Source organism: Tenrec ecaudatus, chromosome 2 (genome assembly GCF_050624435.1).
Source record: "Tenrec ecaudatus isolate mTenEca1 chromosome 2, mTenEca1.hap1, whole genome shotgun sequence".
In the NCBI taxonomy this organism is placed as follows: domain Eukaryota; kingdom Metazoa; phylum Chordata; class Mammalia; order Afrosoricida; family Tenrecidae; genus Tenrec; species Tenrec ecaudatus.
In genome coordinates, this window is record NC_134531.1 from 122125836 (window position 1) to 122149924 (window position 24089).

General features: G+C 37.0%; 1 protein-coding gene across 2 annotated transcripts in view; it reads left to right on the forward strand.

The window, feature by feature from the left end:
- DMXL1 (Dmx like 1) overlaps positions 1-24089 on the forward strand; it is a 159502-nt gene that overhangs the window by 15104 nt on the left and 120309 nt on the right. For both annotated transcript variants that reach the window (XM_075541421.1, XM_075541420.1), the window contains exons 2-3: positions 12607-12732; positions 21374-21445. In XM_075541421.1, the coding sequence (XP_075397536.1) occupies positions 12607-12732; positions 21374-21445 (198 nt within the window). The remainder of the gene's footprint in view (positions 1-12606; positions 12733-21373; positions 21446-24089) is intronic.

Here is a 24089-nt window from a genome sequence, read left to right on the forward strand (position 1 = left end):
AAATTTATGTAAAAACAAAACCAAGTTTATCTAACCTTTTCTTTAAAAACAAAATGGGCTGTTTTTATAAATACATTTTCATTTTTAATAATAAAAATGCATGTACATTTAAATGATTTAACATTTTATAGCTGACTTTTAATATCAACTTGTTCATGGATTATGATTATGTCAGAAACATTCTGTTGTTGTTTTCTGTTGTTGCTAGAGCCATCAAGTAGGTTCTGACTCATAGCAGCCCTTTCTTTTCACATCAGAACAAAACACCTTACATTATCGTTATAATTGTTCCTCTGTGGGAGCCCATTGTAGTAGCCACTGTGTCAGTCCATCTTGTGCAGGCCCTTTCTCTTTTTCTGCTTCCTCTCCACTTTACCAAGCATGATGATGATGTTCTCCAGGGACTTCTAATAATATGTCCAAAGTATATGAAAACAAGTCTTACCATCCTTGCTTCTATGGAATATTCTGGCAGTACTTCTTTTAAGACAGATCCGTCTGTTATTTGACAGTCTGTGGTATTTTCAATATTCTTTACCCCACCATAGTCCAAATGCATCTAGAACTATATTATTAGAGGTAAACTGCAACTTAATGAGTCTTCTAAATTTTTTTTGTTAATTTTTAATGCAAAATATAACAGGTCAACTGAAGGGAAGCAATTCTGTCTGTCTGTCTTCTTTTTCAAACAATTCTCTTGATACTCCTCTCTGTGCTATCAGTTGTTCTTTATCTCTTTTGTGCATCCTTGTGATTAACAAAGGACTGTTTGTACTGTCTTCTTTTTGCTCTAAGGTAATGCCAGAAAGCGATTAGAGCAAAGCACTGAATAGTGTGGACTTTGTATGTTTGGTTTTTCAACAAGACAGATACTCTATTTTGCCTGATCTACCTATTGTTACCAAATTCTTTCCTAAGTTATTAAAAAATGGTCTTTTTCATTAAATGTGTTCATAGCTTTGAATTGATTGTTAATACTAGAGGCCTGACTGAAGTGAAATTCAGTCATAGTTTCTATAGATCCTTCAGAAACGTTAATGCTACTCCAATTTTAGGCAGGTAGGTAATATTTTGTTTGTTTTGCTTTTTATTTCTAAGGTGACTAAGTGGACCATGTTTCAAAATTTAATGTGTAATCATACTTTCAGTTTTGGAAAAGAATATTGTTATGTTTGAACCCACTGATGCAGAAACTGCATCAATCCATTTTGCCCATTAGCTTCCTCGTTTTCGATGACTCTCTACTAAGAGTTTTGTTTTGTTGTATCTAGGGTAACTGTGAGTTGGAACCAACTAGACAATACCTAACAGCAACATCAGGGTATGAATGTCTAACTTCGCAAAGTAGTTGTACTATTTTATTCTCTTGTCAGAAGTTCGGGTTGCTTCACATCCAAACAAACAAAATTACTGCAATTGAGTCAATTCTGACTCATGGTGACCCTGTAGGACAGGGTAGAACTACCTCTGTGAGTTCCTGAGGCTGTAACTCCTTACAGGAGTAGAAAGCAGCTCCTTCTTTCTCCCACAGAGCAGCTAGTGGTTTTGTTGCAGTTTCAAATAAATGTCAGCCACTATAATGTCTTAAAATTGAGAAGAGTCTTTATTCAGCTAGCTGGACTACCGAGAAACTGAAGTTGTTTCCCCTTATAGCAGGCCCAAGTGGACCGCTCAGTTTATCTTTAAAAGCAAAACCTCATTTTCACTTGTCTAGGACTCAAGCAACCATGGAGAGAAGCAGAAAACATAATTAATGGGTTAATTGTAACTTAGAAAGAGCAAGAAATCTTTGCAAGGTACATCTGTTATCAAAAAGGAAACAATACCAGAATTGATTATAACATCCTGGTTAACATAACAAGGCTAATTATACCATTCAGATTAAAACATCAAAAGGAATAATATTGATGAATAATAAAAAGAAACAATGTATTGAAGAATAGTCAAAACTATTTACAACATTCTGAACCGGGAAACATGAGAGTACATTTTTTAATGAATCTGCAGTAGAGAGCGGGCATGTCAACCAGCAGTCAGCTTTCCAAGATGAAAGGGGAAAGCAGGGAAAGTCATATGGCAGCCGACAAAAAATGGAGTTTCCTTTGCTAGTCTGCCTCAGTTTCAAACTATGGACCTTGCGGATCACAGCGCAGCTCAAAACTACTACACCACCAGTACGTCTCACATCCAAGTAAGGACTTTTTAATTATGGAGATAGTGTTCCTTTGTGCTCATAATTCTGATACTAGCTCTGGGATTTGAGCCTACATTCAAATCTTCCTACTAAGTTTCAGTTTCTATATTGGCAAACTGGGCTGATTATAGTAAATAACTCATAGGATTTGTAGAGAGGATTAAATTGGCTATCAATGAAAAGTGTGTGGTATTGGCCTTCTGGCCAAAAGCTAAAGGAGAAAATAGTAGTGAATGAAACATAGGAGAAAGCTAAAAAAATTAAAGCATTTAAAAACTTTTTGGAAATGCTGTAATAATTTGGGTACTAAATGTTTTCATTGTTACATTACATGGCTGGTAACTCTTTGGAAGTAATGTCATTCTTATAAAAATATTACAATAAATAAACAATAGAAGCAGGATCCATGTTGATTTTCCTAGATTTGCCTATTACTAATAATTTACTCAATTTGCTATAATTTATTTGGGGGCTCTTACATCTCTTATCACAATCCATATATTAATCCATTGTGTTAAGCACATTTGTACATATGTTGCCATCATCATTTTTAGAGCATTTTCTTTCTACTTGAGCCCTTGATATCAGCTCCTCATTTTCCCCCTCCCTCCCTCATGAACCTTCGATAAGTTATAGATTATTATTTTCATATCTTATATCATCCTCTGTCACCCGTCACCCACTTTTCTGTTGTTCAACCCCCTGGAAAGGGGTTATATGTTGATCCTTGTAATCAATTCCTCCTTTTTCCTCCCACCTTCTCCTTATCCTCCTGATATCTCTATTCTCATTATTGGCTCTGAGAGGTTTATCTATCCTGGATTCCCTGTGTTGCTGGCTCTTTTCTGTAGCAGTGTGCATCTTCTGGTCTAATCCGATTTGTAAGGTAGAATCGAGGTCCTGATAGTGGGGTGATGGAAGCACTAAAGAACTAGAGGAAACGTGTGTTTCATTGTTGCTATAGTACACCCTACACCCTGACTGGCTCATCTCTTCCTTGTGATCCTCGGATGCTATATCTTTTGATAGCCAAGCACCATTAACTTTCTTCACCACACCATCAACTTTCTTCACATTTGCTTATGCATCCATTTTGGTTTCAGTGATTGTGTCAGGAAGGTGAGCATCACAGAATGCCCGATTATTAGAACAAAGTGTTCTTGTGTTGAGGGAGTACTTGAGTAGAGCCCCAATGTCCATCTGCTACCTTTATTATTAACATATAGATATAAGTAAAGTACATAGATATATTTCCCTATTGTTATATATAAATATATTTACATATATACATGTCTGTATTTAGACCCCGATAAACGTCCTTTGCCTCCTGGTTCTTTCTTTTATTTCCTTTTACTTTCCTCTTGTCCCACCATCATGTTCCTCCTTCATTCTGGTTTAGTAATTCCTCCCTGTTACATTGCCCTTGATTAGGCCCCACTAGGCATCCTACAGCCCTTCTCTCCATTGATTTTTAGATCACTTATTGTTCCCTTGTCTCTGGATTGGTTGACACCTCTCCTTCCTTTCTTCCACCCCCCCCTTCTACTGTGTCCCAGAGGAATCATAGGCCTTTTGTCTACGAATTATTTATTCCACTTATCTAGATAGACATGCAGAGACATTAATAAGCACAAAAACCAGGCAAAGCCAAACAAAACAACAAAGGAAGACAAAACATCACCAACAAAAAGAAAGCTATTGACAAAAAAGGAAAAGCCTATAAATAGTTCCAGGTCTCTTTCTTTCTTTCTTTCTTTCTTTCTTTCTTTCTTTCTTTCTTTCTTTCTTTCTTTCTTTCTTTCTTTCTTTCTTTCTTTCTTTCTCTTTTTTTTACCTTTAGGAATGTTTTTCAGTTGAATCTGTCCCCCAAACCCCAAAACCTATTTTTGGTATTCCCCAGGGATTTCATCACTTTGCTCCCCTTGCCGCTCTGTTGCATGTCCTTAGTGTTTAGCGCCAGTGTGATGGGGTCAAATCAGGCACAATTCCCACACTGTGTCTCCAGTGTTGTCCTCCACAGTGCTATGGTCAGTGAGGGACAGCATGTCTTGTGGTGGGACCTGCTCTATGGTCTTCTGTGTGCGTTGTCTGCTCTGAACAGGAGTATCATCCTCGGGGCTTGGTGAACCAGGATGTTCCCCTCACTCTCCATCCCTCTTTGTTTCTCCTGTGTGTTCTAATCAGAGGTGCCCCACTCCCCAAGCTATAGCTTCAGTGCTGTCCTCTGAAGTGCATTCTTCTTGGGGGCGGGGAGGGGGGCCGTCCACATAGTTAGAATTGGGGCCGGCCTGCAGCCCTCTCTATTGGTTCCCTGGCCAATTTGCTTTCTAATTTTTACACTATATCATGATTTTCTGAACCACCTAAAGGTGAGTTATAGCCATCTTGGCTCTTTACCATTAGTGGTGTTTTCTTCATCTTTTTTTTTACTTTTAATTTTAATATTTTTCTTTTTCTCCTGATTTTTAAAATATCATTTGATTGGGGGCTCTTACAACTTTTATGACAATCCATACATCAATTGAATCAGGCATGTTTGTACATATGTTGCCTTCATTCTATTGTAGACATTGACTTTCTATTGAGCCCTCGGTACCAGCTTTTTTTCCCTCTTCTCCCTTCTTCCCCCTGTTTTCTTCTGAAAATAGGAAGAACTTTATAGCTTTATGTTGGTATAGTACATTTATCTAATGTATCATCCATATTTCAGATTTATCAGTTTTTTAATAGTATTTTTACCCTTTTCAGTAGAGGAGTTAGTCAAAGGACAAGTACTGGTTTTAGTTATCATGTCTTTTTAATTATTCTGAAACTTTGCATAGCATATTTTTTTGTGACACTGACCTATTTAAAGAACACGGTATACCTCATTTAAAAGTATTGATTGTATTGAAACATGTATCAAAAAAGTGACATTTTAATCTGTAGTGTGTTTAAACTCAGTGTTCCCAGTTGTACTCATTATTTTGTGCAGCCTCATACTATACTGTTAACCAAGATGCAGTCTTATTTTCCCCTATGACCCATTAAAAAATTATTAATATCTGTTTATTATTATATACATATAATTCCATAGTTCAGTCACATCAAGTAGAATTGTACAATTGCTACTACAATCGGTTTCCAGACATTCCTTTCTACATGGACTCCTTGAGATTCTCTCCCTTTTACCTCCTCCATGACTGTACCTCCTCCCCTGAAACCTTTATTCTACTTGATGTCCCTAGAAGTTCATCAGTCCTGGGTTTCATATACTGAAAAACAGAAAAGCATAACACAACTTCAGTAGGGTGACCTCAAATGACATAACATCTTTGAGATAAACCATAATATGAACAAACAAAAACAATACAAACCAAAAATCCAGAAAATTTTGGAAACCAGATCAGGTCCAAAGGGTGAAGTCTTTATGGAAGTAATTCCTACATCTTTCTCCTGTGGGGTAGCTGGTGGGTTTGAACTGTCAACCTTTAGATCAGCAGCCACGTGCTCAGACACTGCACCACGAAGGCTACTTTCACATATGATTACCAAATATTTTCTCCCATTATGTAGGCTGTCTCTTCACCTCTTAAATGAAATCCTTTTATATACAAAAATAATTTTGATAAAGTTCAGTTTTTATCTTACTGTTCATGAAGCATATCTGAGTTGTTCTTGTCATATCTAAGAACTAAGGAGTTCAAAAAGATAAGGTTTATAACAAAAGATAAGGTACTGCAGCTTTAACCCTGTGCTTGCGTCTTAATAGTTTTATGGTTTTAAATCGCACATTTAGATCTTTGAACCATTTTGAATCAGTCTTTTTACATGAGTTCTGGGTCTCACTTCGCTATTTTGTGTGTGTGGACACCCCTCCATTTTTAGCAGAGTTTTTTCATCTTGTATTTGTCTGATAGTTCCTCTTGCTTATATTATGATCATGTGTTTTGAGCAGAAATGTACATAGTGATTGTGAGTAACTTAAATAGGTGATTATTGTGTCCACATTTATGTATACATTTGTAGGCATATAATACCTATCTTTCATTACTGATGTTAATTTTCATTTTCATGTTGCCCAGTTTCTCCACTGTCCCTCCCCACCCTAAATTAATAGTCGTCTATAGAAAATCACTTTTAAGATTATGCAACAATACTAATTTTCATCAAAACTTTCTTCTTTTTTGAGTAGGTACTGATAATTCTTGCCTGCCTTCTTGCTTTTCTTTGTTATTTTGTTGTTCTTTGTGTCTTAGCCCTCCCTGTCTTGCTGACATAACAAGTTATGAGTTCTCCTTGTAGTTATCCTGTTAGTGTGCTCATTTCTACTGGGATGCCTTTGATGTTGGATCTGTCAGCAAACAAAGCTAGCAAATGTATACATGTACGTCCATATGATATATAATATATAGAAATACGTAAAATACACATTTTGAAAAGCAGAAATTCACACCAAATTTTGTAATTCCTAAACAGCGCTTCCTATCTCTTGTGCTTTCTCCCATTCTTTATCTGTTCCTTCTTGATCATGAGAACCCTGGCTCATTTGCAGAATTCTTTGCCCATGCCATTTGTTTGTAATCAACCAACCTGCTAAAGAGTTCTCCTTACCCTGCCTAGGCCTGGGCAAAATCTATATTTATTCCTTTTCCTCCCTTCCAACAACCCTACTTCCTTTCAAATTCTTAATTTGAAATGCAGTTAGTTACATAATTTGTTTCATTTTGCTTTCAGTTTAAGATCTCTCCATTACTGATTTAATTTCATTTTGAAATATATATGATATTAATATGCTTTCAAACACCCTGACTGAATAAAAATTGTACTTCAGTTATATCTAAATGGCAAGCATGCAAAATTTAACACTGAATATTTTCACAGCAATAAAAAGTATTTTATCAAAATTTAATATCAAGGATACATCCATTTCTAAGATAACAAGAGGAGTATTATGAGAGACAACTTTTCTTTAAATAGTTCTTGGAATTTATTCTTGCTAATTAACTTGTGACCGTCTTATGGTTCTATTGTTGATCTTTATATGGAACATAAACCATGGGAGTTTTTGTTTTGTTTTAGCCAACTTTTCCATTTTGTGCCACTAGTGGAAGAATCAGAATTGATGATTTCTAATTCTTTTTACTAATAATTCCAGGCAAGCTTCTTAACTTAGGAACCTGGGTGGAACGAAAATAGCTCTAGACTAAGAATCAAAAGCTGGGGTTTGCAAGGCTACTCTGGCACCGAGAGAAGTTTTATCAGCCTATTTGGCCCTTGATTGGCCCAAGAATTGCATGGAACATAAACAAATGTATGTATAAAGTCCGTTTCTTATACATATCCATCTATGTCAATATGCACATATTCTTAAATTTTTAAATTGTGAATTAAAAAATAGTTTACATGGGGAATCCAGGACGGATGATCCCTTGCTGACCATTGGGAGAGTGGTGATAACCGGGAGGGTGGAGGGAAGGTGAGGGAGAAAAGGGAAACAGATTATAAGGATCTACATATAACCTCCTCCCTGGGGGATGGACAACAGAAAAGTGGGTGAAAGGAGACATCGGACAGTATAAGATATGACAAAATAATTTGTAAATTATAAAGGGTTCATGAGGGAAGGGGAAGAGGGGAGGGAAGGGGAAAATGAGCTGATGCCAGGACCTTAAGTGGAGAGCAAATGTTTTGGGAACGGTTAGGGTAACAAATGTACAAATGTGCTTTACACAATTGATATATGTATGGATTGTGATGAGTTGTATGAGCCCCCAATAAAATGACTAAAAAAATAGTTTAGAATTGTAACATGACTGATAAACTGTATCCTGAGCATTTCTCACGTGCATTGCAACCTATCAACTTCCTTAATAAACTTTGAATCATGAGTATTATCTGTGAGTTCTGTTTAGCCAATACCTAAGAACATAATTGGTGTCAGAATTTAGATTAATTGCACTGGCTCCAGATTCATAGAAACATGGTGTTCTTTTAAGAGATAGAACTCAGGCATCGAAAATAAAACATTTGATTCCTAGAATGGTTATATTGGATCCTGTTATTTGTAAGGAATGATATGCTGCAGATGTGAGGAGAAATGCTGCTTGTGGAGTGATCTGGGGAAGAAGCCTGGCTGACTTAAGATTATTAGACCAGTGCCTACTGGAACCATCCTGCTAGAAGCCCCAGGTCATATGACGTAAATAGATAGGGTGTAGGGGTGGGGACGTGATTATTGTATTTGGTTATTATTAAAAAGGTTAAGGGTTATATGTTTATTTGACTGCACTATTGATACTGTATCTTTCTCAAACCTTGTAATGTAGGAAATTAATCAGGATTACAAGAAATAAATCATGGTTACAAGAGCTTATAAGTCTCCCTTCAGCCTATATTTGATTAGATATACAAAAAAGGGGAGTTAAGAATTACCTGAAAAGAAAAGGCTTTTTTTATTTAAAGCCAAGGCAGAGTAAGGGGCTTAGAAAAAAATCTGAGCCCTATTCAGAAGTGTGGAGAGAACATTTGAAGGGAAGACTTGCGGAGCAAATCACCTTTCAAAAGTCTGGCTTTTGAAAATTTCAACAAGCAGTTTGCCACTGGATGCATCAAAGCAGGAAAGCGCCTTTCTAGGACTGAAAGTTAAAAGGGAGCTGGTGAGCTCATAATGGTAACCACCTGGATCCACTTACTGAGTGGAAGTGGAAAAATTGCAGCAGTGAATACATGGGCTGATTTGGACATGTTCTTTTGGTACCCATTGATGTCCACAGAGGCTAAAGATGAGAGAGAAGAGAAAAGGCTGACTGTTCTGAATTTAAAGAATTTTAGGGATATTGAACCTTTGGGCATTCCTAGCCCCAGAAACCAGCTGGTCTGAAGCGTAGGAGGTACGTGTGGACTTCCAAGCTTGCAGCTGTTTCTTTAAAAAGAGGAAGACCCTTGATGGGGCAGTGAATGATTTCATGTGGCTCTTCTAGCCAAGGTCTATAAATCCCACCAAATGATCTTTTGCTGAATGGGTCTGGTAATGTGGTGGGGGAAGATAACTGATAGAACTCACCTGTGAGTAACTGAACAGAATTCCCTGAAATGCCAGCCTGCTGCCTAGCAAATGAGCCCTCTAAGAAACAGGAGGAGGGATCTCATTAACAGCAAGATTAAGGAATGGAGTGCCCCTCTAGATCCAAGATCCCTGCACAGTGAACCTCTTCAATCTGGAAGACAGCTATAATATTAGAGGATCAACAATAACAGGCCCAGGAGTTAGAATATGAAACAGAGTGGTGCACTTCCCAGCCCACAGAATAATTCAACTGCATTCTTGGGGCAGGAGGCTAGTTTGTGGCATGGAATGCCTTTGGGCACTTAACTGGAGAAGCTGGACTTGCTAACCAGGGAAGTAGGACAGAATGCTAGGGTTGAGGGTATGTCCCTTTGATCATTTACCTGAGAGAACTTAGCAACTTGTCCTGATAAACAACTTGTACCCTGACCATTACGACCTGTTGCATTACAACCGGTCATCTTCCTTAATAAACTCTTTAATAATGAATATTGTCTGAGTTCTGTGTAGCAATTGCAATGGATATTAGAAACTAGAGAGGTAAAATAGCACTAATTAAATAACACAAAAACCATTTTGGCTTTGATAAGAATTAAGGTCAAGCATGTATATATATATAAACTATGTTTTTACATTAAGGTAGTATATGTTCCAACATGATGAAAAAGTAAAGTTACTTAAAACTGCAGCTGAAGAACTTCTCATAATGGAAAACACCTTGTGAATGACATTTCATTATCAAAGTAAAATAATGCATGCCAGCCAACCTATAATATGTGAACCCTAGGAAGACAGTTATATAACCCTGTAGTAGAAGACATTCCATCCTTAAAGGAGACAAAAATAAGACAAAAGATAATAATTCTGCTAATATAAACTCAAAAAGAGTTGTAACATGCTTTCCAATAGGCTGAATATACCCTTGGATTTATTTATATATAGTAACTAAATTTTGTGCAATTTAAATATATATTTTTTATTCTTTTGGTATACAAGGGGGTACCCCCCTAAAAAAAAACCCAATCCCCCCACCCCAAAGCTATGTATTTAAGTGTTTTTACAAAAAAAAAAACCAAAACTTTGTGTTGGGCAGGGATGTCTAGGGACACAGAACCAGGATATTTATTAGTATAGATATGTTTATACAGCATGAAAGAATATAACAGCTAATTAGTCCACACAGCAGTACACAGTGCTCAGTTCAACTCACTTCTGTGGAACAGTTAATATACTGGAAGTCCTTCAACTCATGCTTAGTCCAAAGTCAAGAAAGCAGACAGCTGAGTCTTCATTCAGGCAATGCTATCAGAGTCCGCCCATAGGCAGCAAACAGCAGGGCAGGTCATCACCAGTCAGCAACTCTGGAGCTTAGCAAAGCAGGCCCAGTGGAATATCTAACTCAAGCAATGCAGGATGAGAGGATCCACCAGCCTCAAGCTCAAACAATGTACACACCAGCAGCGTGGCAAAGGAGGTCTCCAAAGAACCTCAAGCTCTAGCAACACTATCCACTAGGTTGGCTTGTCCCACAGGTAGTATAGCTCACAGGTTGAGGCAGAGAACTAGCTAAAACAACTGCACATGGGTGCGATTACCAGGAAGCAAGAGAGAAAGGGGAGGGTGGGCCTTGCCGAGCCATTTATATCTTTGCCCTCCAAACAAACTGCAATGTGATTAGTCCCATATGTTCCTATTGGTCAGGTTGGTAAATAAACCTGCCTATCACAATCAGCTTCAAAGTACTCTCCATTGCATTCAATACATTTGTTAAATCTGCAATTCCATTCTTGGAAACATTTTTCAAACTTATCTCTTTGGATGGCCGATAGCACCTCCTTAGATTTTCTTCTTTTGTGTCATCAAATCGCTGTCCTATCATGTTCCTCTTCATTCGCAGAAACAAAAAGAAGTTGCATGGAGTGAGGTCAGGTGAGTAAGGTGTGTGGGGCAAGAGAGGCATGCCTGTTTTTAGCCAAAAATTGGTGTATTGAAATGGCTGCATGAGCAGGTACATTGTCATGGCGGCAAAACCAGTGTCCCATCTGCCACAAATCAGGCCTTTTTTGTCACACGCTGTTTTTATTTAGAATCTCTAAATAAAAAGCTTGATTAAGTCTGACCTGGTGGAACAAACTTCAAATGCACATTTGCATTTGAGTCAACATTTTTCGTTTGTTTGGGAAGTTGACGGATGTCCAAAATGAGGTTTGTCATCAGTCGACATTTCACTTTTTTTTTTTAGACGAGAAATCCACTCATACACGAGTTTTCCACATAACACTGCCCTTGTAAGCTATGTTCAGCATCACAACAGTTTCTGTGGCATTTTTTTTCTGAGCAGGAAACAAAATTTCACAGCCACAAGCTGTTCTCTTAAATCAGCCATCACAAAAACACAGGTTTGAGAGAAATTGCTTTTATGAAAAATGCGCTTTGACCAGAATGAACCTTTGCAAACGATGCAACTCTGGGGACTAACTCAGAGAGAATTGCTGAATGCTTGCCTACCGGGAAAACTGTTTACTATGAAAGCTTTGCCTAGTGTAGCCTTTTCTGTTTTCTTGGGGGGCCGGTACCACCTAGTATATAAATCACCAACTCTGTGTCAGGCTCCTCTGGTAGAATGAAGGGATAGATCAGAGAACAAGATATGCTTGAATCTTATTCTCTTGGAACTTAGGTGCTGGTAATGAAAATGGACACTAAGCATGATATTGAAAGATCATGCTTCTCATGTATCCATTGGGTGGGGGCAGGAGCTGGAGATACTACTGTGATGATGAGTAATGCTGAAGGAAGAGTGGTTGGAGATAGAGACCTGGATATTGAAAAGAAGCTAGTGAGTCCCAGGCTGGGCAGATTAAATGGCAGACAAATCCCTTTGAGGTAGAAAGAGAGATTGATATAATCAGGGAACAGAAAGGACAAGAATAGAGGGCAGGACCCACTTGAAGGAAGGAAAGAAAGAGTAACCTGAGATTGGGATGGAAAAGGTGGAAAAATCAAACCGTCTTGTCCAGGGTAAAGAGTTGAGATTTATTGAGATGTAGGAAACTATTGAAGAAGTTGAGGTAGTAAAAATGACTTTTACAATATAGATTTCAAAAGAGTTGTCTATGTGAAAATTAGACAAGAGCTAGAAAAAAGTGTCATTGTTGGTATACGCTTTGCAGATAAGGCTGAGACATATGCTGTAAGAGTATAAGTATGGGAAATGTTTCCAAGTTTATATATATATATGTATATATATATATATACACACACACACACACACATTTAAAATTGGTCTTTTGGTATGCTATTTGATGCTAGTATCTAAATGATAAATGTTTTCCTGACAATTTCATCTTGTTTCTTTTTTTAGGCTTATGCATCTGGATGTGACATTGTAATTTTGGGAAGTGATTTTGAAAGATTACAGATAATCCCAGGAACTAAACATGGAAATATTCAAGTAGGATGTGTAGACTGTTCAGTGCTACAAGGCAAGGTTTGTGATCCTATGGTAACATGCACATTTGTTTTGCATATGCTTTTTTGTTTGGATAATCTCCAGTGTAGTGTGTTTCCTATTGAATTAGAGGCTGAGTGTGTTACAAGAAAGCTACGAATTTCTTTGGCTCTGTGAATATGCATTATAGATTTGGACAGGAATTCTGTTCTCTATAGTAATTATTAATTCTCTAAAGTAATTATTGCCTGGAAAACATTATAAAACAGAATCAAGGAAGGATAGATCGCTTCATTAATTTAAAAGATTTTTTTTCTCCCTGCCATCTAGTAGACCAAATCATAGTGACCCCATAGGACAACGTAGAACTGCTCCTGTAACTCTTTAAGGGAGTAGAAAACCTCTTTCTACCATGGTTTTGAACCGACCTTGCAGATAGTTCTCTAATATAAAAGATACACAATTTCTTTTAAAATGTAGAACCGGTTTAAGACTTACAAATATTAAAAAATTGATTGGATTGAGGGAAAACAAAATAAACATTTGTTTACAAATAAACTATGTAAAAGTCAGTGGGTTGTCCTCCCCGCCCCCTCCCTGGTAAATGGTAATCTTCCTATAACTAATGGACAAGTTTTGTTTCTACGGAAGATGAACTCTTCTAAAATCAATCATTTTTTTATTAATGTGTTACAACTCTAAGAAAAATGAAAAAAGTCTATCTGGACTTCTCTTTGCATATGAAAGGGTACAAATTAAGTTTTTTTTAAAAAGAGCCATACAATTCTATGTCAGGTAAAATACTGTCTCATATAATATAGCTTGACTTAGCACTCTATAGGAATAGGTGACCAGAGCCAGGTGTAGTTGAAATGAGATTGGAATAGATTTTATAAATTTACGAATTCTGGTACTCTACATATATAAATACATTGTTTGACTACATAATTTCACTAAATATTTTGGGTGAGGAATTAGGATGATATCAAGTGAACCTAATATTGTTTTTCAAATCTAATTTTTACTTCTGGTAAATCTGCTAGTTTGAGAAGTTACTGTTTGGGACCTAGTTTAAAGATATTCATGGTGAAGAGTTTCAACTCCTTAAAACCTTTACCTATTGTATGGCCTACTGTTCTTTGTGTTAACCAGTTGTCCCTTCCCTTTAATGTAATGCCTCACAAGTGTCACTTCCTTTGTTCAAGCTTTTCCTGCTTCTCACTGTATTACAAAAATACTTTTGTTATGGAAGGCTAAAAATTCTTGACTACCCTCACCCCTCCCTCCAGTTAAGTTTGTAATCTTTATTGTTAAATAAAAATTAGTTTGTACATCCAGACTCACAATTGGCTAGTTAATATTAGAAATCTAATTAAATAACTTCCAACAAGAGTTTGTGCCTGGTTGCTAACTGGAGGTTTAAGTTACCACAGGTGTCTTGGAAGCAAGGCCTGGTTGGTGGTCTGGTTCAGAGGAACCAGCTATTGAAAACTCAATAGTGCATGATCTATTGACATACAGGGAGTGAGGAAGAGTCACAATCAACTCAAGTGGCAAATTGGTTAGACTACATGACAATCAAGATTTATAATCATTAAGAGCAAAGAAGGTGACTGTGAGGAAGTACCTCACAGTCTGATTAAGTCCTCTCTTCATGGCCAGTATTAAATGGACACTTACTGAGTTTTTCCTCTTACCTCCAGTTTTTATTACTCCCAGTACTAAAAATAAATTTTCCTTTGTTTTGTAAATACCAGTATAATCAAAGACATCAGGAAGAACATTTACAGGTTCTGGTACCTGAGCACTTCTATTTAATTATAAGAAAGAAAGGCTATTCAACATCATAGTCACCAGGATCACTACTGCTGTTGGATTGTGTTTTTGTTTGTTTGTTTTTTACTACTACTACTACAACATTCATTTTCCTGCAAAAATTTACATGCATTTATATCTTATTTCTTTGTGTTAAAACATTCTTAGATTTACATTGCCTTGGAAAAAGTTCAAATTGCTCACCTCTGTATAAGGCACTGCATAACATGACACAAACCTTTCATGTTAGTTTCTTATGCATTACATCCTTATAGGTGGCACTGTCTTCTTGCCATGTTGGGTCACCTGTCTCCAAAAATAGGTTGCTTCTTGTTTAGTCTTTATTCCTGTGTTCGCTCCCTCTCAGGCCATCCCAGAACAATTCATTATGGGTGATTTTTATGGTCTAAAATAAATAGAGAAAAGATTGTAAATGTCAAGGATTTTGTTTTACTTGGATCCATGGTGAATACTCATGGAAGGAACTGTCAGGAAATCAGGCATTTATTGCACTGTGCAAGTGTCCTGCAGAATCCTTCTTTTAAGTATTGAGTAGAGATGAGAGTGCTTGAGAAATAAGGTACTCCTAACCCAAGCCATGTTGTTTTCCACTGCTTCAAATGCCTGCGAAAGCATAAGGAAGACAGGAGAAGAATTGGTACATTTTAATTAAGGTGTTAACAAAGCGTATTGAAAGTACCCTAAACTGCCAGAACAGCAAACCTGTCTTGTAAAAAGTACAGCTAGAATGTTCCTTAGAGGCAGTGACAGTGTGACTTCATCTCACGTACTTTGGACATGTTATAAGGAATGTTATAAGGACGTGTTATAAGCGAAGTGAAGAAGGACGTAGTTGAGGGTCATTGAAAAGGAGGAAATCCTCAACAAGATGGTTTGACATCATTGCTTCCACAGTGGGGTCAAACATCACAATTGTGAGAGTGGCACAGGACCAAGCAGTGTTTCATTCTTGTGTGCCCTGGATTGCTATGGGTTGGAACCAACTCCATGGCACCTGACGTAAGAAATTCTCAGAACTCTTGAAAGTAGTCAAAATTTCCCCCTGCATTTGTGTTCGATAGCCTTATCCCTTACAGCACTTCACCAGGTCATATACTCTTATTTCCATCTGTATTTTTTTCTTCCTACTTTTCCTTCCTTTGTCTATCTAACTTACGATAATCTTCTTCATTTGTGACTCACTCAAATTATTGTACTTTATGAAATGAACAATTACTATTTTACAAAACAGAACCAAGGAAATATATATACTTCTGTAGGGGGCCAGCCTCAACCAAGTGGGGCCTAAAGGGCAGCTTTGTAATTGAAGGGTAAATTAGTGAAACATCAGACAGGACATGCAAGGACTCACTTCTTTAGGTGGCAGGATCAAAAGAGAGAGAGCCAAGCAAATGCCTTCTCTCACAGGCTTATATAACCTTGGGCATGGGTTGTACAAGGGGATGTGTTAGAGGTGCACTCAGAACAGGAGGAAGATGTGCCAGGGACACAGGCATGACAGGAAAGGTACATACCTAACAAGATTCTAGAGTTCTAAAGTTAAGCACTTAACCTTGGTTGTCTGAGCTGACTTGACTTAATCTATGATCCTTATCAGAAGGGAGTGGGCTTACTTAAGGTGGGGTGGTCTGATCACTTCTTGAAGGCAGACGACCTTCAGGCAGTTAGCCTTCAAGCAGTTAACCTGCAAGGTACCTTGTGCTTACAAGCAGCACCTTAAGATTGGCATTGTTAGGAGGGACATTGGGAATAATTTTAAGAGAATGTGACTGGGATGCATCTCCAACTCATGAGAGTGAAGGCCAGTCTCCACCAGAATCTGCCTCGCAAACTCCTTAAATATGAGCACAGAGAATTTGTCCATGTACATTCACTCCCCCAGTTTCAGTTTCTTACGTACTTCATTTAAGAGTACATTTAACAATATTCAAATGAAGCAGAATATTTTAAAAATATTTTTAAATGTAGTAAGAAGTTCACAATGTAACTTATTCTTCAAAATTTAACTGAGTGTGAATCAAAACACATTTCTGGAGACTGTGCATCCTCTTTAGCTAATGGGCCAAAAACTTAGCCAATAGTTGCCCCTAAAACCTCTTTGCTCACCCTTCATCAGCATTGGGCACTTTGAATCTATTCTGAATCATTCAGTTCTTTCTCTTTCCAATACAGCACATTGGTTTTTGCCATCATCATATTCACTTGTAATACTACAATAATCTTGTCAATTTCTATTTTAATTTATTTGTTTCTTCATATAGAAATCTGAATGATCTCATTTTTACATATTACTACACAGCATAAACTAACCTTAAAACCTCTAATGGCTTCTCATTTCTTTTAAAATAAAATCTAGACTCCCTCATGTGGCTTAGAAAATCCTTCTTGAAATGATTCTTATCTACGGTCTACTTTTCATCCTCATATTTAGCCATTTTTGTGACAGTTTACTATTTTAGCCACATTACTATTTGAGAAGTTCCTTAAATACACATTTTTCCCATTTCAGAGCTCTTATATTCTCTCTGATTTAGAATTTTCACAGAGCTTCATCTAGTCCTTGGCCCCTCATTCCAAACATACATCAAGATTTTAGCCAAGTGAGTTTTTCTTCATATATCAGTCCTTTATTGGAAACTATGTTTTATTGAAAATTATAATGTTGGCTTCATTAACCTGTATAAATAAAAACAGAATGATTTGCTCTTTTGCTTTAAGAAAGGAAGCCCATTGTTGCTGCCAGCAAGTGTTGGACTACTAGCCACCAGGTTCAGTGTCAAGCCTACCAGCTGCTCGGAGAGAAACTGATGAGCCCACCTGCTCCTCAAAAGATTGACAGCCTAAGAGACCCTAGTCAGGGCCACTCTGATTTGGAGATTGGTCCTTGGTAGTAGTTTTGGGTTTGGATTGCTTTGGAAACCTATTTTAGATGGTCATTTTTAGTAAAAACACATTTCTTGTGTTCATCTATGTTAAATTAAAATAGATCTGTGTATTACAGGTAAGAGAACCTGGTAGTGTAAACAAAATGGATTATATAATATAATGAACTTTTACTTGGAGATAAAGAGAAATTAAGTCCTCGTATGGGAGAGTTTCAAGCAAACAGCTTATAGACAAATTTCATTTTCTTTTAAATTTCACATTTCCATGATGTTTTTGAAGCCCCTTGGAGCATGCTGTAATATAGATGAACCTTAAAAACGTGATGCTGAGTAAGGCAGTCGCAGAAAGACAAAAATTGCATGATCCATTTATATTAAAAAAGTCTATGTATAGGGATTAAGTAATAGATTAATGGGTACCAGAATTGGGTTTTAGAGGAAAGGGGGGAGTCGTTGCCTATGGGACACTTAAGTTTCCTGTTAACAGTGGTGAAAGATACATGTGGCATAGTGTAGAACTGCCCCTTCGGGTTTCTGAGGCTGTAACTCATTGGAGCAGAAAGGCTTATCTTTCTCTTGTGGAGCAGCTTGTGGACTTGAACTGCTGACCTTGCATTTAGCAGCCCAACACATAACTCAGTAGCACAATGTGATGAATGCAATCAATGTTATCGAATTGCACATCTAAAAATTGTTAGTTTGGCAGATGTTTTGTTAAATACAGTTTTTACCACAATTTATGACAATATCAAACTGACCATGATTAAAAAGTGAGTTTTTATAGATTATTTTCCCTAAAGTTTACAGTACTGTAGATCAATTTAGTTGCATAGGCAAATAATGTCTGAAGTAATAAAGAGCTTACATTTTCAAAATACTTTACATATTAAATATTACCTTCCCTCTAAAATGTAAATCAAGTCTCACAATTCTTAAACTAGCTAGGGCAGTTACTCTTGCTCTATTTTCATGAAGAAGAAACAGGTCAGGAATACTGTGACCGTGACAAGTCCCATCCACATTAAAGAAAAGGGTAACTACATTATTTGAGTGACTCAAAGCCTAGTGCATCATTATACAACTCAGGTTATATATGTACGCATACACAAATGCCTTTAGCAGTCAGCTGTATAGATGAGTACATGTCTAATTTTAATTAAAGTACTATGTACCTATTTCTTTTAGACTAAAAGCATCTTTGAAGTCTAACATCCTTCTATTTATCTGACATACTGGCAGTTTCAGTCTGCAGTTTTCTCTGGATAAAACGTTCAGAACTAAGTTCACACTGCCTTCTACACTTCTGAAGAGAGTAAAGAGCATTCTGTGCTCTATTACAAAAGGAAATGCTTCCTGTATAGGTCAGATCTAGAGTTTAGCAGACTGTAGTACCCATTGTCTATTTTAGCTTTCTAATAACCAACACCATTTTTGTCAGAGCCTCTTCCCTTCTAAACTTCCAGAAATTTGGGGAAGAAAAAATTCCTAAAGCTTGCAAATTTTAATAAATGCAGGTGGGTTTTTTTTCTTAAAGATATCTAAAACCTCTACTTCATTCTTTTTAGTACTCTTTCTGGTTATTCACCAAAGTTAGACGTATACCAGTAGACAAAGAACAGAGTCAGAAAAGTTCAACCATCTGAACTTGTGTTAAGTAATGCATGTGACAGCCAGATCTGGAAAAGTCAACTAGAATTTAATCACATCTACAAAGCCCTAATACTAAGTTGTGAAGTAGAAATTTTACAACCTGAATTTCCTTGGTGAAGAACTATTTGTGCAGTTCCATTCATCTGTTGATGAATGTGTATTTTGTTACACTTTTTGGTTATTGTGAGAGCTATATTGAACATTGGTGTACACACTTCTGTTGATGTTTATGCTTTCAGTTCTTTTGGAAAGTGAAATTGAAAGATGATACAGTTTTTCCATGAACTTTGGAGCTCCTTAATATCTACCTAATGGGATTGCTGGGTCAAATGGTTCTGTGAGGTGATTGAAAGCCTCACTTCACCTCATAAAACCACTGGTCAGCCAGGCCTTCTATTCCACATAGGATTGCCGTGAATCAGAACTGACTCAATGACACCTAGGAACAACAGTAACAAGATGGTTCTATGAGGGACTGCGAAATGGTTTCACATGCAATCATACCATTTTTTCCCCACCAGCTATGACTTAAAGGTTCCAATTTCTTCACAACCTCATCAACACCTATAGTTTCCATTTTTAAAATTCATAGTCATTCTAATGGTGTGGAAATGGTATTTCATTGTGGTTTTGATTACATGTACTTAAGGACACTGAGCATCTTTTCATGTGCTTGTTAAGTTAGTGGGATAGACTCTGATGAAATGCCTGTTCAGTTCCTTTACATGTGTTAGTCTTTCTGTTGTTAAAGTGTCACAGTTCTTTATTCATAACTCTCCCAAATTTCTCTCAAATCTGTAGGTTGTCTTTTCACTGTAGTATAAAATTATTTGAAGAAAAGTTCATAATTTTTTTTCTGTCTTTGCTGCTGGTGCTTTTGATTTCATATTTAAGAACCATTGTTAAAACCTAGTCCGTTTACATATAATTCATGTTAAGTTCCATATTTAGTGACGACAATGTTTCCTTTAAGAAATGGTTTTAACCTCTTTAATGTGTGTGTTAGGCAGGATTCTCTAGAGAAACACCAGGACACTTACGCTTATATATAAAAGGATAGGTTTATTGTCAGAAGGAATGCAATAGCTAATTAGTCCACACAGCAGTACAGAGGGCTCAGTCTAACTCACTTTCGTGGGGCAATGAATACACTGATGAAAGTCTTTCCAACTCATGCCCACCAATGGTCCAAGGTCAAGGAAACAGCAAACTGGCTGGCCGGAGGTGTGGAGTCTACCTGCAGGTAAGACAAGCAGAGCAGGACAGTAGGCAGCAGACATGGCAAGGTGGGGAAGCAACAGCAGGAAGATGAGATGTCAAGGTGTACCAGAGGCCAGTAGCACAGCAGTATAGTAAAGCAGGTCGTGAAAGAGCCTCAGTGTAGTAGTGACGCATGGCGCAGTGATTGACATGATCCACCTTTGGCTCGGCCCACAGCAGCAAGTTGGTCTAATCACCAGGGAAAAAGAGGTAGAGGCCAGCCTAAGAGTGTCATTTATCTTGGTTGCCTTCCAATCAATTGGCGACCTGACTGACAGGCTATACTCCATTCCTTTTGTTCCAATGGGACCCATATTGGCATAAAAAAAACTATCACAGAGTACAAAAGATCCAAGATCTCATTTTGAGGACTAAGACCTGGCATTTTCAATCGCCTCATATGCATGTGAAAGCTAGACAGTAAATAAGGAAGACTACAGAGGAAGCAATGCATTTTAACTTCAGTGTTGGTAAAGAATATTGAATAGACCGCCAGAAGAATGAACAAATCTGTTTTGAGAGTTGTTCAGCTGGACTTAGAAGCAAAGATGGCAAGACTGGCTCATACACATTGGGGACACCATGTTATTAGGAGGGACCAGTCCTTTAAAAAGGACATTGTGCTTGGTAAAGTAGTGCATCAGTGCGAAAGGAAAACCCTCAATGAGGTAGGTAGATACTGTGGCTGCAACAATGAACTCAAACATTTGAAAGCTTGTGAGGATGATCCAGGAATTAACAGCAGCCAACGAAAATGATCTGTCTAATGTAAATATCGGGTATTTAATTACCTTAGCAATGTGATTTTAGTTCTCAAAATAAATCTGTGAGGAAGATGAGTATTATGGGCATTTACATAAAGATAAGAGAACTAAGGATTAGGGAGGTTAACTTGATGAGATTATGACTATCTTTAAAGTAAGTTTTCTTAAGTATCACTAAATGAAATTGTGTGGTTATAGTTATGTAGTCCTATTCATTTGTTTTGTTCTTTTGATTCATAGTTAACAGAACCATAATATAATTTGTTTCTCTTTTCTTTTAAAAAGATTGCAGCATCATATGGAAAACTCATCTCAATTTTTGAACCAGTTAACCTACAGAAAGAAAAGAAAACTTTGGTTAGTAATTTCTTGTGTTTCTTTTAGGAACTGAAATTTCTTAAGACGTAAAAGATACTTTAAGAGTATAACATCCCTGAAACCCAAATGAAGGCTGAGCATGATAGTGGGACAAGAGGAAAGTAAAAGGAAATAGAGGAAAGAACTAGGAGGCAAAGGGCATTTATAGAGGTCTAAATACAGGCATGTACATATGTAAATAAATTTATATAAGATGATGGGGAAATAGATCTATGTGCATATATTTATAGGTTTAATATTAAAGTAGCAGATGGACATTGAGCCTCCACTCAAGTACTCCCTCAATGCAAGAATACTTTGTTCTATTAAGCTGGCAATCCTTGTTGCTCACCTTCCCGACACAATCCCACAAATGGGTACATTAGCAAATGTGAAGAAGCGGATGGTGCCCAGCTATCAAAAGATATAGCGTCTAGGTCTTAACGGCTTGAAGGTAAGCAAGCGGCCATCTAGCTGAGAAGCAACAAAGCCCACATGGAAGAAGCTCACCAGCCTGTGTGATCATGAGGTGTTGATGGGATCAGGCATTAAAGAACAAAAATTATATCATTGTGAATGAAGGGGAGTGCGGAGTGGGGAACCAAAACACACCTGTAGGCAACTGGACATCCCCTTACAGAAAGGTCTTGGGGAGAAGATGAGCCAGTCATGGTGCAGTGTAGCAACAATGAAACAACTTTCCTCTAGTTCTTAAATGCTTCTTCCCCACCACTATCATGATCCTAATTCTACTTTACAAATCCAGCTAGACCAGAGGATATAACTGGTATAGATAAGAACTGGGAACACAGGAAATTCAGGACAGATAAACCCCTCAGGACCAGTGGTTAGAGTGGCATTACCTGGAGGGAGGGTAGAGGGAAGGTGGAGTAGAAAGGGGTAACCAATTACAAGGACCTACATATGACCCCCTCCCTGGGGGACGGACAACAGAAAAGTGGGCGAAGGGCAACGTTAGACAGTATAACACATGACAAATAATAATAATTTATAAATTATTCAAGGGTTCATGAGGGAGGTGGGGTGGGGAGGGAGGGGAAAATGAGCTGATACTAAGGGCTCAAGTAGAAAACATGTTTTGAGAATGATGATGGCAACAAATGTACAAATATGCTTGACACATGGATTGTGATAGGAGTTGTAAGAGACCCCAATAAAATGATTTTTTAAAATCTCACACTACAATTTTCAAATAAGTTTTATTGAAATAAAAATAAGAGTATAACATCCAAATTGTCATCAAGGGATATCAGTGTGAATTATAGTTAATTGGAGATAAGCCATTTCAAATAAAAAACATTGAAATGTTTTATTGTAATATAATTAAATAGATTTGGCCGACTTTTCTTGAAATGTTTTACTTTTTTCCTTTCTGATACATTTTTTCCTGATACATTTTTATTTGAAGAATCAATACTTAACCTTTAACAGGTAGATTGTGGCTGCTATTCCAGCCATATATGGCAGCTTTTTCTTTGTTTTCACATCTTAGCTTTACATCGTTTGCTTGCCTTTTTTTTGGTGTATATTGTTCTTAAGATTACATGTTTTGTTGCAGAGTTATAATGCACATCTACAAGTTATTTTATGACACTTATATTCTATAATTGAATCAATGAATTTTTTCTCTATAAAGAAATTATATTCAGAAATAGTTCTGAAGACTGGTTAAAACATTAATGATTAAACATTGGTCTTAGATAGTATATTCCACAGGTGTTTTAATGTTCATCAGTATGACCATTGAACCATCTCCACTGAAGATTAAATTAGTTATTAAAACCATATTAAAGAAGGACAGCATAGTGTACCAGGCGTCCTGAAACTATGGCCCGTGGGCCACATGTGGCCCACTGAGGACATTTATCCATCCTGCTGGGTGTTTTTGCCCTATTTGTTTTTTTATTTCAAAATAAGGTATGTGCAGCGTGCATAGGAATTTGTTCATAGTTTTTTTTTTTAACTGTAGTCCAGCCCTAGTCTGAGGGAAAGTGAACTGGCTCCCTGTTTAAAAATTTTGAGGGCCCCTGGTGTCGACAAAAAGCACTGTGTTGACGCCCCAAAGACTGGTTTTTTCCGTTATTTTCTTACTCTCTGATTAAGTCTCAAATTCATCCTATAAACCTGTTTGTTCAGCTATGGAATTACATAGAATTTATTCTTCATGGAGAATTTTGTAAGTATGGCAAAGATGTCAGAGACTGTATGTGGAAATGTGGTAATCAATTGTGAAAAATATGGTATTTTTATAATAAGAGTATCTTAAGATTTTAAGACTATTTACCTTTTGACAGTTTTCATATAATTTTTCCCTTAACTCAAAAGTAAAACTTTCAAATTCTAATATATTTTGTGTCACTGTTATTTATTTTTTATAAATAAGACAGCTGAAGCCCAAAGAAATTAAGTCACTTGATTAGTAAAACAGTTACTTAGCCACAAAAGTACGGCCGAAACCAGTTGTACTGATTTGTAGATGGTGAGCATTCTTTATTTTGTGTTAGTGAAAATGATTTGTCTGAGATAATTGATGTACATCTTTAAATTTTTTGGAAGGAGTATATATAATTCTCCCAATTTCTATTTATGTTAATATATCATCTTATTATTCTAGTCTAGAGGC